General features: G+C 39.8%; 1 protein-coding gene across 2 annotated transcripts; it reads left to right on the top strand.

Annotated features, from left to right (window-relative positions):
• The first annotated feature begins 1,433 nt into the window (after positions 1-1,433).
• Positions 1,434-13,606, top strand: LOC131231319 (uncharacterized). 2 transcript variants are annotated; one of them, XM_058227478.1, is made up of 7 exons: positions 1,441-1,612; positions 4,198-4,517; positions 4,621-4,714; positions 5,982-6,103; positions 10,877-11,023; positions 12,779-12,877; positions 13,417-13,606. In XM_058227478.1, exons 2-7 carry the CDS (start codon positions 4,200-4,202, stop codon positions 13,465-13,467), a joined length of 831 nt encoding a protein of 276 aa, XP_058083461.1. In that variant the 5' UTR covers positions 1,441-1,612; positions 4,198-4,199; the 3' UTR covers positions 13,468-13,606. The 2 variants fall into 2 exon arrangements, with proteins under 2 accessions (XP_058083462.1, XP_058083461.1); XM_058227479.1 differs by lacking the exon at positions 10,877-11,023 and having other exon boundaries at positions 1,434-1,612.
• Positions 13,607-17,704: the final 4,098 nt, after the last annotated feature.

The following is a 17,704-nucleotide window of genomic DNA, read 5'->3' as shown; positions in this document are numbered from 1 at the left end:
TTTTAGTAAGTTTTGATTTGATTCTAACTTTTCATTCTTTGGCTTTAGAAAAATTAAGATAATAACATGGTTAAGCCATGTATGAAACTTATTATAAATAGTAAATTTACTATTTATAGTAAGTTACGAATTTTAGAGAGTTTTACTTGTAATTTAATTCTGAAACTTCTTATCAAGCTTGGTATCCCTATTTAAAGGGTTGTAGACCCGTTAATATCATCTCTCAATCATCAACAAATTTATTTCGAATCTCTAGAATATCGTAGAGATCACTCACTACATTACACGTGGCAGGGTAGGTCTGTCCATCTATCAGGATATATGGCTTTTATATTGGAAAATATCATCAATAATTTTCATTCAATTTACTTTAGTGAGTGTTCCATTTGTACGGTTATTTTGCATATCATATATATGATGGTTTAGGTCGTCGGATTTATGTGTGTTTACGGAAATACGCCATCTACAGTAGATAAAATTAGATGGACGGTCAAGATTGGCATGTTTCCCTGACAACTGTACTTTATAGATTTGATTCTACCATATTTAGGTACCGCCCGCTCTACCGTATCATTTCCCATCAAATAAAGCGACCTACTGGAAGGGGTGTCAATGGGCCGGGCTTTGGCCCAAAAAACGGAATTTTGAATAGGCCGGGCCTTTGAACAGTTCAAAATCTGGGCCGAGATATACCATAGGCCCGTCCCGTTGACAGCCCTACCTTCCGGTGTCTGAGTTGCTGGGGAAGATGCCGGTCCCGTTGGAAACGGTTTGGTGAGACCCCGGCCTCACCCAAGACGGTGCAGCACTTTTCGTGGGTTACCGTGGGGCCCACCTTGATGTATTTATTATGTATCCACACCGTCCATCCGTTTTCCAAGACGATTTTACTTCATGATACTAAAAATGAATAAGATCCAAATCTTAGGTTGACCATACCATGGGAAACGATGGTGATTAACTATTACTACACAAAAGCTTTGGATCAAGCTGATATTTGTTTTTCCCCTTGAACTTATTAAAAGATTAGATGGTAAATAAACACTAAGGAAACATTAAGGTGTGCCCTGGGAAGTTTTTAATGGTAAAGTGTACAATCACCACTGTTTCCTAGAGTATGATCCAACTAAGATTTTGATCTTCTTCGTTTTTTGAATTATGACATAAAATGATAGGGGAAAACGGATGGACGGTGTGGATATAGAATACATACAGCAAGGTGGGCCCCAAGGTAACCCACGGTAAGGGCCGCACCCTCTTGGGTGAGGCCGGGGTCTCACCTTATCCGCTCCCGTTCCAATTGATCAACGTTTGGGATTGTTCCATATACCTGTTTTTGGGGAATTTTCCAATCTAGGTTGTTTAGTTTGAGACAATGGGTTGCAAAAGCATGATTTATAAGTGCCTGTGTATCAAGAACCACTTGCTTTCGGAGTATCAAATAACTCCCCATCTCCTCCCCTATTTTGATTTCAGCTGAGAGAGAGAGAGAGAGAGAGTTCTCCGAATGTCGCTCTTAGAGCCCTTACCACGATCTTGAACTGGATTTCCATTCTTTATCATTCTAAATGAGGGTTTTCCCTTTTGTTTGACGGATTCAGATCATTTTCAGGTAAAATTCATTACTTTTTCTTCCCATTTTCATTTCCAATTTCATTTTTGATGTTCTAATTCCATAATTTTCTGAAATCGCGGTCGAATTGCGATTTGGTGTACATGCAAACGGTGCATAAGATTATCAGAACTTACGTTTTATTTCTATCTTTCTATTATTACCAGAAATCAATGGAAGTAGGGTCTGTTTCCTGTTATTTTGAAACTTTTTTTGCTACATTACTGTGTGAGTTTGCTACACCGGAAGGGAACATTAGCAGCTCATCCACAGTACACGAGGCATGCATTTGCGTTGATCGGAACTGTCGAAATTTTGGTTCCATTGTGAGTTTAGGCTGGACAAAAAATAGACATTGATTGGATGATCGTTGATATCTGATTGTTGCCCATCAAATGGACGGTTCTATATTCAACAGGCATCATCCAATGGTTGAAATCACGTGATCAGTGTGATTTTGGGCTGTCCTCTATCGACAATTGGGACCATGATTTTTGAGGGTCTGGATTGCTGTTCATGTATGCTAGCATGCTTTCATGCATGTACATCAATTCAGACCAACTAAATCTGGGGCATCATTGGAACATTGCACAAAAGTCACCCTTACATGATAATCCTCACCACCTGATTGGTGACCACTAAATGGAAGAATAAAAAGTAACTGGCAAACAGTCCAAATTCAACAGAGGAAATCAGATTGTTAAGATACCCCAGTCAGGCCCATGATTTGGATGGTTTGCATTGGGATACATGTATGTAGTGCGGATGTTTTGTTGCCTCTCTATCTTACAGTTTAGTGAAGTCATACTGTACTCTAGCTCATTTTCTCTGTGTTATTTATCTGAATGCCATGAATCTCGTGTTGGATGAGCCACTGCCCAAACCAGTGTGTTTATCTAACATTCACAAGTAACAAATCTATCACCCACTTTTAGATGATTAGGAGTAAACCAGAAAGAAAGTCCATAAATTGAATATTTAGAAACCACCAGTAAATGCAATGTTTGACCCATGCTTGGGATGGCCCATCTTGGATGGTATGTCTGGATTGATCAAGACATTTTCCATTCATCATCATTATCATCTAAGCCTTATACGAAGTAACTGGGGTCGACTACATGATTCATGTTCCATCATTCCACTCAATCAAGAATCATATCCTCAGTTAAAATGATAGGCCCTCAAGGTTTTTCTTACTAGTTTATATGGCCAATGCCATTTATTAAGTGGTACCATGGTCCTGAATATCAGTATTGGGGGGCATATCAGCCCGGCCAAAAAACTATATGATATGGGCATCGCGTATCGATGTTGGTCCGTACTAAACTATATTGGCCCATACAAGTTGGAAAAAAAATTCAAGCCAAAGAATTAAGAAAAATATTAGGAAAAAAAGGAGAATAATAAGATATTCAAGAATATATCATTTTTTGTATTTTGGACATGCATATGATAGTGCATTGGACTATTCTTTGATGAGAATGTTGTCTGTCAATTTGACTTGTTGAAGTGCAACTAAATGGGCCCTAATTGAACAAAAATCAAGCATGATTTAGTGAAATAAGGTGGTAGTTAAGGATCGAGATATTGTCGGTTAGCAAATTAATGTGACTTGTGAGGCACATCAATTATTAGGAAATAATCGAGTTAAGAGTTGTAGTTATGAGTGAGTGGTCAACTAAATGAGGCTAATTACACAAATCAAGCATGATTTGGTGAACTAAGGCCCATTACATTGAAATACAAAACAAAAACAAAAACAAAAACAAAAATAAATAAATAAATAAATAAAAATGAAGGTTCATCGTTTCTTTCCGATTTTTCCCATAATGGTCCACTTCGCTTTGATTTGCCAAATCTCGTTCAAATCATTTGTTGTAATCTTAAAAAAAGTCTAGATCTAGCCTAAAATGAGTTATTAAGCATACTCCATGGTTTAAATGAAAATAAAAAAGAAAAGGAGATGAGCGAAAGTTTGGAAAAAAATCAAAATTGGGCTTTTATAAGTGTACCGGCCTTGTATCGGTGCCAATATGCCCTGTATCGGCGATACAGGTCAGTTTTTTCCTATTGGGCCGATAAGGTCTCGTATTGTGTAGTGTCTTATGCCGATATGGATATGATATGGCCATATCAGTCGATATGATACAAATATTTAGGTCTATGAGTAGTACTTCATATTCATTAGATCCCAACCTCCATTGAGAAACATCATAGTGGTTTCAAATGTTTAAACATAGCTTATTAATGATGCTTCTGAGATGGGTGTATCTTAGGCTGCATTTGTATACACAAGCAAATTGAATTGTGAAATTTCTATACACGAGTGAATTGAATTGCGAAAATTCAGTTTAATCAAGTGGAAATGACAAGAATTTGCACAATTGCAATTTGGAGCCAGCTTCTCAATATAAATGCTAAGGGAGGATATCATAAGTTGATTATTTCCACTTTATTAGACTAACAGTTGACATTCAATTCGATAGTGTATCCAAATGCACCCATAAATTTTGAACTGCTTATTTATTAAATTGATATAAGAGAGAAAGAAAAGGGTGTTTATTTATTTGTTTTGGAACTTGTAGGAATGTTGACGGGTCATACTATCGGTTTGAGGGAGTGTAGTGAACAAAATGAGCTCTTACTAGCAAATCCTGTATCTGAGGCTGATGACGAGGAATCAGAAGTTTCTGCAAAAATACTCTATATTGCCTCCTTTGATGAACTTGCGAGGAACCATGTGCAATGTGACACAATAATTTGGGTCCTAATATCATTACTTTTGATTTTAGCATGGGGAATCGGAATTGTTATGCTTTTGTATATTCCCATCAGAAGACATGTTCTGAGAAAGGATATAGCATCACGGAAATTGTATGTCACCCCAAACGAGATAGTTTATAAGGTTAGTCTTTGGGGATCTTCATGTTTCATCATTACTTTTTTAACTCTTTATTTTACATGTAGTATGAGACTTGGCTTTGGATTTTTCTTTTTCTTTTTTTAAGGTTGCAAAACCTTCATTTCTACCATTTTGGGGGTTCACAAAGACTGAGAAGCACATTCCACTTCCTCTTGTTATTGACATCATCATTGAACAAGGTATATATATTGAATCTTTCCTTTTTGAATTTTTTAAGTTGGGTTATGATTTTTTGGGCATCCACCTCTCAATTAACTTGCTTGAATTTTGTGTTGAATATACTTGACTAGCCAATCATTTTATGAGCACCAAAATTTGTTTTTTGAAAATAAATGCATTTTTTAAAAACAATTGCTTAAAGCACAACGATATCCTGCATGTGGAATGCATCTTGGACATCTAAAGCACAAAATGGTAGGTACTTGGTCTGATGCAAAAAGGTTATAATAAACCAGAAGGTTCGCTAACCCTACACAGACCTTTGCACACAGCATATGTGTTAGGCATTTTGAGCCATACATTTTGGGGTTCCCACCATGCATATGACCTGGCACTAAAATCAGGCCAGCTCACTCATCAGGGCCACTACGTAAAAAAAAAAAAAAAAGCAAATGGTTTGCATTCAATGTACCATGAATCGATCAACCTGATCTTTCCATGTAATCCTCTTCATTGTGGGTGCTACCTATTACACCCCTCAGATGTCCCATACATGTCCATGCTGGGTTGTGTGCTGCATGTAAGGATGCAAGGAGAGGATTTGCTTAGGCCTGGCAAACATCAATACACCTTTTGGTTGATGGACAACCAGGCATCAACAGTGAGCAATGCATTATTATTTTACCATGTGCAAACTGAAGAATACTCTTAATGTATCTCTACCTATGATACCACGATCCCACTTTCTGCTTCTGTAGTGAGAGGGAAGCGAATGTTGTAACTTGTATGGTATTGGTGAATGTTGTAACTTGTATGGTATCTTCTGCTGATGTGTAATGCATATAACTGAAAATTTGAAAACAAATCAGGATTTTCATAGTGACGGTGGTAGCCCTGATTTTACTGAAGCAACACCATGTATTTAAAAATTTTCATTGCTCCAAAATTTCATAATAATTAAAAGAGTATTGAAATATGTGCCACTTTATATTACTGAATAACTGAATAAATTGTTTTTCTCATATCTTCTGTATCATGGAGCACTCTTGTTGTGGGTTGATCATTTCTCTTGGTCTCATTGGAATTCTTGGCTTTGCCATCATTTTATAAATGATTGGAACATATCTGAGTTAGAAAATGCCTCTTCCTGATTTCCAAACTCTACCCATCAGAGAAACCTCATCCAAGATTGAATTGATATTCTTGTAGGAAGAAGGTAGCTGCTTAAAAGAAATAGTTCATTTAAACTATCATTCTAATGAAACTGTGTGCTTCAATACCTTTTAGGTTGCTTGCAATCTGCATATGGAATCCATACATTTAGGGTTGAAAGTATTGCCCATGGAAAAGCTGCACCCGTGGATGAATTACAGGTTCAAGGGGTCTCTAACCCAGGACTTTTGAAGGAGGTAATTCCAAGCTTCATTTGCATTTTACATCTTTTTTGAGGCCAGTTGATATGTGGCAAAACTATTGAAAATTTTCTATTTATTGGCAGGGAACCAATGATGATAACCACCAAAACCTGACATTAGATCATTAAGCTTAACCTTGTAGCATCTAGTCGTGATGTATTTTGGAAGTGAATATATTTAGTGTGTACAGACAGCCAACATTTGAAGAGGGACTTAAACCCACATGAGAAACTCATCAAACATGTCCACATGATGTTAAAAAATGCTTGATGAAGTTACAGAAATCCCTTCTAATATGCCAACCACACCGTCATTTTATTATCTCTTAAGTAGTTTACTTTGTCAGCATGTGGGTACTTGAAAAATAAATCATAAATTTCAATGTTTTGAACAGTGTTACCACAATAAAAAGGGATTGCAGCAAGGTATACCATAATGGTAATGGTTGCTGTAATGGCCACCACCATTACCTTTATGATACAGACTGTAACGGCCATTACGGTCTCTCTCTCTCTCAAAAAAAAAAACTTTGTCAGCCCCTTAACGGGTCATTTTTTACATTATGGCACACCATGAACTGCAGTTAAAAGAAGACATTAGCATGTAGTCATGACTATCATGTCATCACTATGGAACCCACAGTGTAGGTAATCCTGAAGAGCAGCAGAGCAACTTAGCCAAGTATTAAAAGATCATGCAAGGATTTACAGTCCCAGATGCTTAACCTAAGATTACTTGGCATTATTGCTGCCATGCTGGAGCTTTCTAGTTCTATTTGAGATCTCTTTATAGTGTAGTTATATCAAAAGACATTGCATGCTTCGCGATATCTGATGTTATGATTGTGGAGCCATCATGGAAACCAAAATTTGCTTGTTGACTCATTTTTAAAGTTATTGATGAGAACATTAGGTTGGGATGGTCATTGTTTATTTCCCTCCATGAGCATGCTGTGAAACACAGGCTGAAACTTCTAACTGATGGTTCCTCACTGGCTTCACATCTAGCCATTCCATTAATTCCAACATAATTTGGGATAGAATGGGACTTCCGAATCTGATGTCATCAAGCTTAGAAGTGTCCATGCTTGCGAGTTAGATTCCAAAGTCCCTGAGCATGAAATTGGCAACTGATCTACAAAGGATACCAGTATTGCATGCCATCTTCGGGAAAACTCATGAGATGTGAATGTAAGTGTAGAATTTGATACATAATATATGCATGATGGTTATTAAGGTTTTCTTTAACACCAAAATCAATGAATGCGCTCAGCAATTGGACCGTTCAATCAAATGGCCATGTCTTCGGTATGCATAGCACAAAAAATGGACAGATCTGAAGATCATAACTATCCTATTGGTTGAACACGTTTGGATACACTGTGCTTTCTTAGTGTTGTGCAACAAGCGCTACATTCCACAATTATGTCCACTGACGCCAAACTCTTCCCTCCAGATCGTCCGGTTGATGGACCGCCTCTATGATGTTGGCCAGCAACCAAAACTGACAATGATTCTATGATCATAACCTTCCATTCAATGGATTTCGTTATAGATTACTGTCCATAACTTTATGGGTTGTCCTATGAATTATGGGTGATTGCTTGGATGTTTTAAGATCATCAGATTGGTCTGACTTTGGGGTAGTGGCCAATTGAAGAGGTCACCCATGTCAAACTTTCTGTATCAATGAACTTGTTTGTGATTTATGTTGTGTTAGAAATAAGCTTGTCAATATGCATTGTCGACCTCAAGAAATTTATATCCATGGTATATATTGTGAGAAAACATTAATCTTATGAAATATGGCATGTGTGAGCCTTGTCGCAAGTTCGCAGTTGTGTTTATGGATATTGTTTCCTCGATCATTCATATCAAAAGTCTTATCATCTGTGAGTAAACAAGCTCCCATATCTCTTCTCACCACCTTTACCCAATTTCATTTATGTCTTCCCCTCATCCTCCTTTATACCCTTCAACTGTACTCAAATTTCCTCCTGACCGAGGCTACGGTTTTTCATAGCACATCTCAATTTACTCTCAGAGGGCCACTCCTTGGCTTCTTCGGATTATTTCTGATGCAGGACAATTAACCATTTGCTCTAAAAGCTCGAACCGTTAGAGTATGGCAAATTAATCCCTTTATCTCATTGCCCAGGCCCCACGTCTCATGGGTTAGGCTCTCGGTCGAACCCCCCTCGTGGGCCCCAAATCACATGGGTACCGCCTCACACGAGCCACCCAAGTCACACGGGTGGGGCCCGCATCTCACGAAGGCCGCCCACCCCGAGTATGCCCCTGCATCTCACAGGCCACCCCACTCGAGCCCGGTGTGAAAATGCTCCCGCATTAATCACCCCTGGTGAGGAGTCTCGAACACGAGACCTCCCGCTCTAATACCAATTTAATGCAGGACAATTAACCATTTGCTCTAAAAGTTCGAACTGTTAGACTATAGCAAATTAATCCGTTTATCTCATTGCCCAGGCCCCACGTCTCATGGGTTAGGCTCTCGGTCGAACCCCCCTCGTGGGCCCCAAATCATATGGGTACCGCCTCACACGAGTCACCCGAGTCACACGGGTGGGGCCCGCATCTCATGAGCCACCTGCCTCACACAGGCCGCCCACCCTGAGTGTGCCCCTGCATCTCACAGGCCACCCCACTCGAGCCCAGTGTGAAAATGCCCCCACATTAATTTCATTCTTAATTTTTTCCATCTGATATTAGGAAATTTTCCCTTGAGTTGGCATGGGGGAATCACACTGTACCAGTTCACCCACCCAGCTCCCATTGGAAACATCCTCGTCGATCTTTCCATCCTTTTGAATAATAGAGCCAAGGTAACTAGACACTTCTCTTGAAGAATATCCTGGCCATCGATTTGAAGTAAAAGCTTGCCTGTGTAACTATTTCTACTAAAGTTCCATTGCAAAATCCAAATACTTCTTATTTTGGCTGATTTTTAAACCTCTGCTCTCTGGAGCATTTCCTCAGAAACCTCCAGTTTAGCATATATCACCAATAATCTCATTGACCGACACTACATTGGCAAACAACATACACCAGGGTACCTTTTCCTTAATACTAATGGTTAGTTCATATATAACAACACGAATTATATCATATACTAAACATTATTTTGGTTAGACTGTATACTATTTAACATGATAAATCATACCAAAAAATCTTTGCTTATACCATAAACTATTTAACATTGTTTTGTTCTCATATCTGCATACAAGAGTCAACATGTATTTCGGTAGTGACAATGGGAAAATTGGATTCATTTGGTTTCAATCATTTTTCCTGTCCTTCCGGATGCCTTAAAGGTAGGGAACGCCTGTGGGACTACATTATTAGCTGAAAGACCGAGAGGCTGGTCAAGTAGTGCTGTAGAAGTGCCATAAGCTGTGGCAAAATGAGCATTAGGGAGGCGGGCTTCTAAATGAATTTCTTATCTGACAGAAGGATTACAAGTAGAATATTCACCATGGCTGGTCCGCTTTGACTGGGTGCCCCATCTAGGTTGGGTAATAAAGTGTGGAAAGGGTAATCATTAAGTTTAAAGGTAAAGAAAGAGCAACAAAACTGATTTAATACTGTCACTTGTATTAATTTTACTAAAAGCATTGAAAATATAAACTAATTGAAAATAGAAAAATGTAACAAATAATCAAAAACAATAATTGATTTTAATGTTGTAGTGAAAATTATCTTGTAATGTGAGCTACATAGCATGTAGTGTAGTCTATGTAGCTTGTAGCGTAAGCAAATTTACATTTAGCACAGGCTACATGGGACTTAAACTATTTTCGTGAGCTACATAGCGTTAAGGTTAAGCTACGCTACGTTGCATAAGATACATGCTACATAGCATAGCTCTTTAAAACACTGGTTACACCAAGGCCCAAAAATTGTCCCAAATGGAAACCAAGGTGAACCACAGCACAAGCGAGACAAGTTTACAAGGAATGCCCACCCGGGGGGTGGGGGTTCACCATGTTGTGTATACAGAATCCAGGCCTTCCAGACGCTTCATTTATCCTGGATGAAGGGTAGGGTCAGGAAAAAAAAATCAGTCTGTTCTGCAACTTAGTTAACCCCAGTGAGAATCAAAGGTGAGCGTCCCCTTCCACCTTGTTCCCTGTGTTGTGGCACACCAGAGTTTTTGATCAAGCTGATTTTCAGGCTCTATGGGTAACCTGAGGGGACACATCTGATGGACGGATTGTATGTGATACATACACCATGTGGACCCCACCTTGCCAGGTACCAACGTAGGCTTATGGTGGTACTGGTATAGCGGTACAACTGGAGCACACCTCTGATTTTTACTCTGAGATAGGAGAAACCACATTTCTTCAAAGAAGCAACCCTCTTATCCTTGGTCCAGGTCCTTTTAGTGCCTCCAACTCGATGATTTCTTTCCTGGGGGGTTCCACCAATCATAAAAATTTGTATGAGCGATAAAATCTTGTATTATGCTTAGCACATCCACAAAGGGGGCCACCTTTCTTGATTGATTATCAGCCTTTCTGTTGTTGAAACCTTTGGTTTAGCGGACGCAGGCTCATTTTTCACCTTCTCCCTGGCTTTATTGTCGTTTGGCATAGACTCTGTTGGGCATTTATGCTGTCTTTATATTTCCATTTTCTGTTTATTCTTTTTTTTTCTTCAGAAAATGGAGAGTCTGTTCTGTCCCTAAAGATTGGAGATGATTTCATCTCATTTAGCTTCAAATCTCACATTCCTGCCCTCTGTGCAGGTCATCATGACGGAAGCTTACGAGAGAATAAAGGAAGGGAGAAGAAGCTGGAAGCCTGCTATTTTCACCGGCATGGGAGAAATCACACCAGTCCCGGTGGCATCTATAACAGAGGCTCCAGCAATTAGTATATCTTCTAGTCGGAAGGTAATTGATCAGAATTCTTGCAATTCTCCAGTCCCTTTTAGCTCTCCAAACATGCACTCCAGTGTTACCAGTACCACTGTAACCTTTCAGTGGTACCAGTCATTTGTGGGGCCTATGTGATGTATTGACACCATCCAAAACATCCATCAGATGCGTCACCTCTAAAAACCCCAGAAGCCAATACCCAGCCCGACCCAAAACTGAAGTGAACTGCAGCAAAGGGAACAAGCTGGGAGCGAACGCCCACCCTTGAATTTCATAAGGGCATGCTTGTTTCATAAAACAACCTGATTGTTTGCCTGACCCTTCATCTGGTCTGGATGAAGGATCTGAATGACCTGGGTTCTATATATACAACACGGTAGGTCCCCCACTCTAATCAACGGTCAGCATTCTCTCTCAACATGTTCCATGTGATATGGCCCACAGGAGCTTTGGATTGGGCTGATTTATGGTGGCTGTTTCAAGGGGACGCATCTGATGGACGGGTTGGATCCTGTGAACACATCACTGGACCCCACACATGGCCGGTACCACAGTAAGGTTAGGGTGATAGCAGTACCACAGGAGGCACCCCTTTTATTTCGCATCTATTTTTTCCGATGAAGTTTGCCTGGCTGTTTAAATGCTCCTTAGCTAGTAGTCAGTTATTAATCACATAATTTATTAACTGTTGAAGAACCTAAGAAGGTTGAAGATTTATATTTAATGTACCGCCTCTTGCACTGGAAGTTTCAAACATTTTTATAGAACTGAGTAACATATGGAAGGAACTGTTTGATTTTCTACCATCTGGTGGACTATTAGTCTATTGTAATCAACTCGTTGGTTGCAATTAACCTATGTAATAGACTATTAGATAGTGCTTGATTGTAATCAACCTATTCGATAGGCTATTACATTGCGCTTGTGGGAGTTTTGTGCTCTCATTGTCAGTTCCAAGCACAGATAAAGGACGGTCACGTCAGGTTGGCAGCCAGTGTCAAACTTATGCCATAACTTCCATCTAGTAGACCAGTATCAAAGAAACATCATGCAAACACATCAGCCTGATTTTCTACTATCAGACAGTCCACTCATCAACTGGGCCATAGCATCCAAACAGGGAAAAAGAGAGACGGAGAAGCTGACCATGGTCTCTTGCATGTGTTGAGTCCCTCGCTTCACTAGATCCAGCCTGCCACCTTGTGGGGGTTGTTAGCACAGTGACAAATCTCGTTCTCAGGAAATTCTCAGGAGTTATTTTAAATTTTGAGGTTTTCTCGGGTATTATCCAGAAAATCTCGCTAAAAATAAGAAATTTAAAAATATTTATTATAAACTAATAATAAAAAAATTTAATTGTAAAATGCAATGATGTAATGAATTTGTTAAAATTTAAATGTTTTTAACGTTAATATCGGGATAATTTCACGAGAACTTCAAAACTGTCGATATTTTGAAAATCTCACAATATTGTCGTGATGATATTGTTCAGTTTATTTCTCGCAAAAATAATGGGAGATCCTCCAAATTCTTGTCGATATTTGTCATGCTGGTGGTTAGCCTCCTGCTAGTGATGCACCTCCTTTGGGTAGCTTATTATCATTTTGCCATGTTTGGCTACTAATTTGCAGCTGCAATAGAGAAACATGGATGCTTACCCGCAATTTTTGACAATTTTCTTGTGATTGTTTGCTTTCTTACTTTGGAGAAACGCACAGGACATTGGAGCCAAGGTGCAAAAATAATCTTGTTTGTGATTTGCATATGCAGGTGATGACTCCACAACGCCATATTATGCCTGAAGATAGGGGTGGAATTCCCAGTGATTTTCTGTTACATAAACTTGAAGAAGTCAAGCAATCAGTTAAGGTGTGTGGACTTCCGAAAATTGAACTATTTGAGAGAAGATCTCATCATTTTCAATTGACGGGTTTGCTTGTTGTCATTATTATTATTTATTTATTTATTTGCCTTTTTTTCCCATTCTCTTTGTGAATGTTCGAGAACATTCATATTTCCAAAACATCTCATCATGACGAATGCTACTTTTATGCACAAAATGAATGTGCCATGTATGTGCAACCTAGGTCATTCATCTGACTGACCACACAATGAATGTGTCGTGGCCTGAAAATCAGGCAGTTCTCCATTCATCAAGTGGCCCAGCATTGGTTCTCCCTTTTCAACCACTCATATTCCATTGGCATGGGGTTCACCTGAATAGAGGACCTGCTGAAATTCTGGGCTAAAGCACATTTGCTCTGGGGCCCAGTCAACTGTAAGCTCAAATTTTATGCATGCTTTCCGCATTGCAACGTGTGAGGCAATCACGAGTAGGATCCCTTTGCCCCTCATTTCATTCACGTGATGGATTTGTTGTTCTTTTTGTTTTATTTTTCTTCTTACAGAGAATCGAATCACTTGTTGAGGGTTCACAGGCATTGCCTGAAAGCACCTGAATTAAAGGTTATTCTCATACCATCTTTTCTTTTTCCAACTTTTTCTTCATTCCTGAGTATCCGAACCTTCATTATATGAAAGAATATGTATCTACAAGAAAAGATAGTATGCATCCTATTTGTTTAGGGGCTGTTTGGATGCATTTTAACACGGTTTATTTTTTGGTTTGGTTTGGTTTGGTTTTATAATACAAGTTAAGAGTGTTGGTGTAAAACTGAAACTTTTGATGTGGCCTTGGCAATTTCCTTTGATTGTGGTTTTCTTGGTGAAATCAATGACATACACATCCCATGTTGAGGAAATACCATGATCAGGCATTTTTCATTTGAGGACAGAATTCGGTATAGGATGCATTGGTGGCCCCACTTAACCCAATGCTGAGAACTCCCATTCACAGTCCTAAAACTCAGGGACTTGACCCGAAAGTCAGCATGAGTCAACTCAATGAGCTTTCAACCCGAGACCAACCCAACATCAAGAGGACCCAACCCACAACCTGACCCAAATTCCTCTATGGTCAACTCTAAACCGACCCGGCCCAACCCAAACACGTGATCATTCCCTACTTAAACTAACCCAAACCAAACTTGTTCAACCCAAACACAACCCAATTTCAAATTGGATTGCAGTTTTCCAACCCTAACCCAACCTGACCTGAACTCAGGGTTGGGTTGGTCAGGTTTGGGCTGACCTGAACTCGGGTTTGGGCAAGTCAGGTTGGGGCTGACCCAAACCCAATTTTCAGCCCTACTGCAAACTCTGTAGTAAGGGGACTATCCTTGGCTATGGCTAGGGCTGTCAACAGGCTGAGCCTGGGGTTGGCTTCAGCATGGATTTCGAACTGTTCGGGCGGGGTCTAATCAAAATTTTGATTTTGCCAGGCCCGAGCCCTGCCCATTGATAACCCCTATAGCTATGGCTCAAGAGCGTGGGTGGTCTAATGCTTTTGCTCCGGGGAGTTCAATAACAGTTTGATGGTAAAACCAGCTGCCTTCCATGGTTGCCTGAGCTTGGCTTCACCTCTCTGGACATCAGGTTTGCTCACTCTCTCACATAGTTCTAAAACTTGCTGAATTGACTCGGAAACTCAACCGAGTCTACTCAACTGGGTAAGGTTTTGAGCTGTCCTTAGGAAACTCAGTCCTGAGATCAAGCCCGACCTGAAAATTCAGCTTAAGTGGGTGAGGTCTGGACAGTTGGGCCCACCACAATTTTATGTGTTGTATATCTACTACATTCATCCATTTTGCCTGATTGAATGCCCACCATTAAAAACTTCCCAGGGCCCACTGTAATGTTTATTTGCCATGTTGATAAGGTCACACAGAACTGGATGAAGGGAAGAAATAAATAGCAGCTTGATCCAAAACTTTCGTGGCCCTCCAAGAAGTTTTGAAATGGTGGGAATTCAATACCTACTGTGTGGTCCACCTGAGATTTCAATGTCTCATTTTTTGGACCATGCCCTAAAATGATCCAGGAAAAGGGATGGGACAGCAAGGTTATACAACACATACGTCAAGTCAGGCCCCAGTTTTAAATATTTTTATAATTACCAATATAATCATTCATAATTGTTAAATATCAATTCGAGATGAGTCGAGTCATTGACTTGACCCGACCCAAATTAAGACTGAGTCAGGTCAAGATTTCGGTTTTTAAACTATGCTCCGTCCTGTGTCAGTACCACCCAATGCTTGATTTTTTGCCACGTCAGTGAGCTTATGACTCCATTCTTGCATTCCCTACATTGAAAAGCAGACTCAGTGAAGTTTGGGAGACGCTTAAAAATGAGTTGATATCATTTCACTTTATAGTGATTGTTTATTAGACGAACTCATTTGTAGGCGTCTACTAAACAGGCTCTTAAGCTATATTTATGTGTGTGCACGTGGGGCCCATATGGTGCATCCAACCTTCCATCAGGGTATCATCTTTCCTCCAGGGCCGTAAAATCAGGCTATTCTGTGAATCGGCTGGGCCACACCACAGGGGACAAGTTGGGAAGGAATGTCCATCGTTGATTTATGTGGAGGGGGACTGCATTGTATATATGAAATCCAGGCCATTCAGACCCATCATCTGATCTGGATGAAGGGTCAGGCTGTTTCGAAATTCAGGTGGGTCCCTGTTTCGAAAATCAGGCCACATATGCAAGGTCCCAAGATCAGAACCAGGGCCAAGCTAGTTGGCTTAACCCAAAAATTAATTGGGCCACATATGTAGGCCCCAAGCCTAGATCCATGGCCAGGCGAAGTAGGTTTGGGCCCTTAGACCCATGGCCAAGCTAAGCTAGTGGATGCCTGGCCCATCGCCACCGTTGATGGAAACAACGTTAGTCTTAACAAACATCATTTGGTAGCTTGTATTTGTATGAATTGGAACATAAATCACAACTATCTTAGATTCTATCTGCGTTGAAATCGTCAATTGTGTTTGTCATCTTATAATTGGAATCTAGTAAATTTTAAAAAAGGTGTTTGACAGCCTTTAATTAGAATGCATTAGAGTATTGTATTATATTCACTATAATTTAAATTTCATTAAATCAGCTTTAATATCTCAAATTAACATACATATGTGACATTTGATAGAATAATTGTAATAAGCCCATTAAAATATATACTTTGACAAAAAATGAGGAAAATTTGGAGCCTCGGTTGGGCCACAAACGTAACAATCCAAACAACGCGACTCACAAACCCTTTTTTAACCATCCATTAAATGGCTAATGTTTGGACAGTTTGGATCATTCTAGTGGTGTGATTTTAACAGTGTAGCCGATGAGTGGATTCTTTCAGGATAATGCCATTGTGTATAGCCGATTAATAGCCCAATGGTACCTTTGTTGCTCGTGTGACTTTCCTGCCTTTGGAAAGGGGTCAGCTTTCCATTTACCTCAGCAAAACAAAGATATTTTAAAAAATTAAAAAAAATTTAAAAAAAAATCAGCTTTTCATTTACCATTGATTACATGGTGCCAAATGCACCAAAAAGGTGTAATTACCACCGAATACACGAATGCATGGTGATGGTGGTGTTGAATGACACCTTAAGTTCACATGGTGTAGCCTTAGCTTTTTGCATTTTTCACATCATCCTTAATGAAACTTACCTTATGAGAAAGATTGAGGCCTTTATCACTGTACACTAATGTAAAACAGGTGTTGTAAAGGATATACCTTACCGAACGTCAGCTGTATATCTCCTCAAATCAACGGTTTGGATCATCATTCCAACATGGCGACAGCTCCACTGCTATAAAGTCTTATGGTATCTCATTACAAGGCATCCCGGAACATTTTTTTAGTGTACTTGTGGACAGGTGCACATATGCATGTGACCAACGTTCAGCACAAAACACATCTTAGCAAGCAGTTAAGGCCCATGGCTCTTTTAAGCAGTAAACTCAGGTTTTCAGTTCCTACAAGTTGGCAGCAGTGTTTAATGATCTCAGCCATTGATATAAAGGGACCCTCAGTAGATGGCCATCCTAGCAATCGTATCCAATACACCATTGCTATACTTTCTTACCGCTATTAGTTAGAAACTAATTGAATGGTCAGAAATCGCTTGATCATGGCCCCCACTTGTACGCATAGACTTTCGGCCCTAGAAGTTGGGGACCCACAACATTCATGTTAAGATGGGGACTCCCATCGTACAGAGATCCATGCATTTGTACATGCATAAATCAAGGTTAATCAGAAATATCACAAGCAAACACATGTACACTTGCATTTGGACTCCTTGCCATTTAGATCACATATCTGAACCGTCTATTAAGTCCAGTCCCTTCTTATTCACAGCTTTGGGATGGCTTTAAGCATCTGTGACTGGACTTTTTATCCTTTTTTTTAGTGAACAATCTTGTCAATCCATTTTATTTATTTTTTTTGCATGCCACTGACTGAACGGTTTGGATCATCCAATCAGTATGACTTTTCTAGGCAACCTATGGAGAGTGGACTGCAAGGTCGGTCTAGATATGTGATGCAGATGCCAACAAGTCCAAATGCAACTATATGTATGGCGAGGTTCTCGTACTCCTGGCCCAGATCAAACCCCAGGCAGCGGCCCATCATGTTGGTTATCCAGACGTTAATCTAATGGAACTCCCTATAGATGAACCATGCACAAAAGCTAGTCTGGATCAATCCCTAACCCTTCCAACTGGTCGCCTGGAAATAACAAGATGAAATTCCTCCGACCGTCCATGTTAAAAACGGCTAAAAA

The sequence above is a fragment of the Magnolia sinica genome, chromosome 17 (genome assembly GCF_029962835.1).
Source record: "Magnolia sinica isolate HGM2019 chromosome 17, MsV1, whole genome shotgun sequence".
Lineage (NCBI taxonomy): Eukaryota > Viridiplantae > Streptophyta > Magnoliopsida > Magnoliales > Magnoliaceae > Magnolia > Magnolia sinica.
The sequence above is the reverse complement of the archived record's forward strand: the minus strand, read 5'-3'. Positions and strand labels throughout refer to the sequence as shown.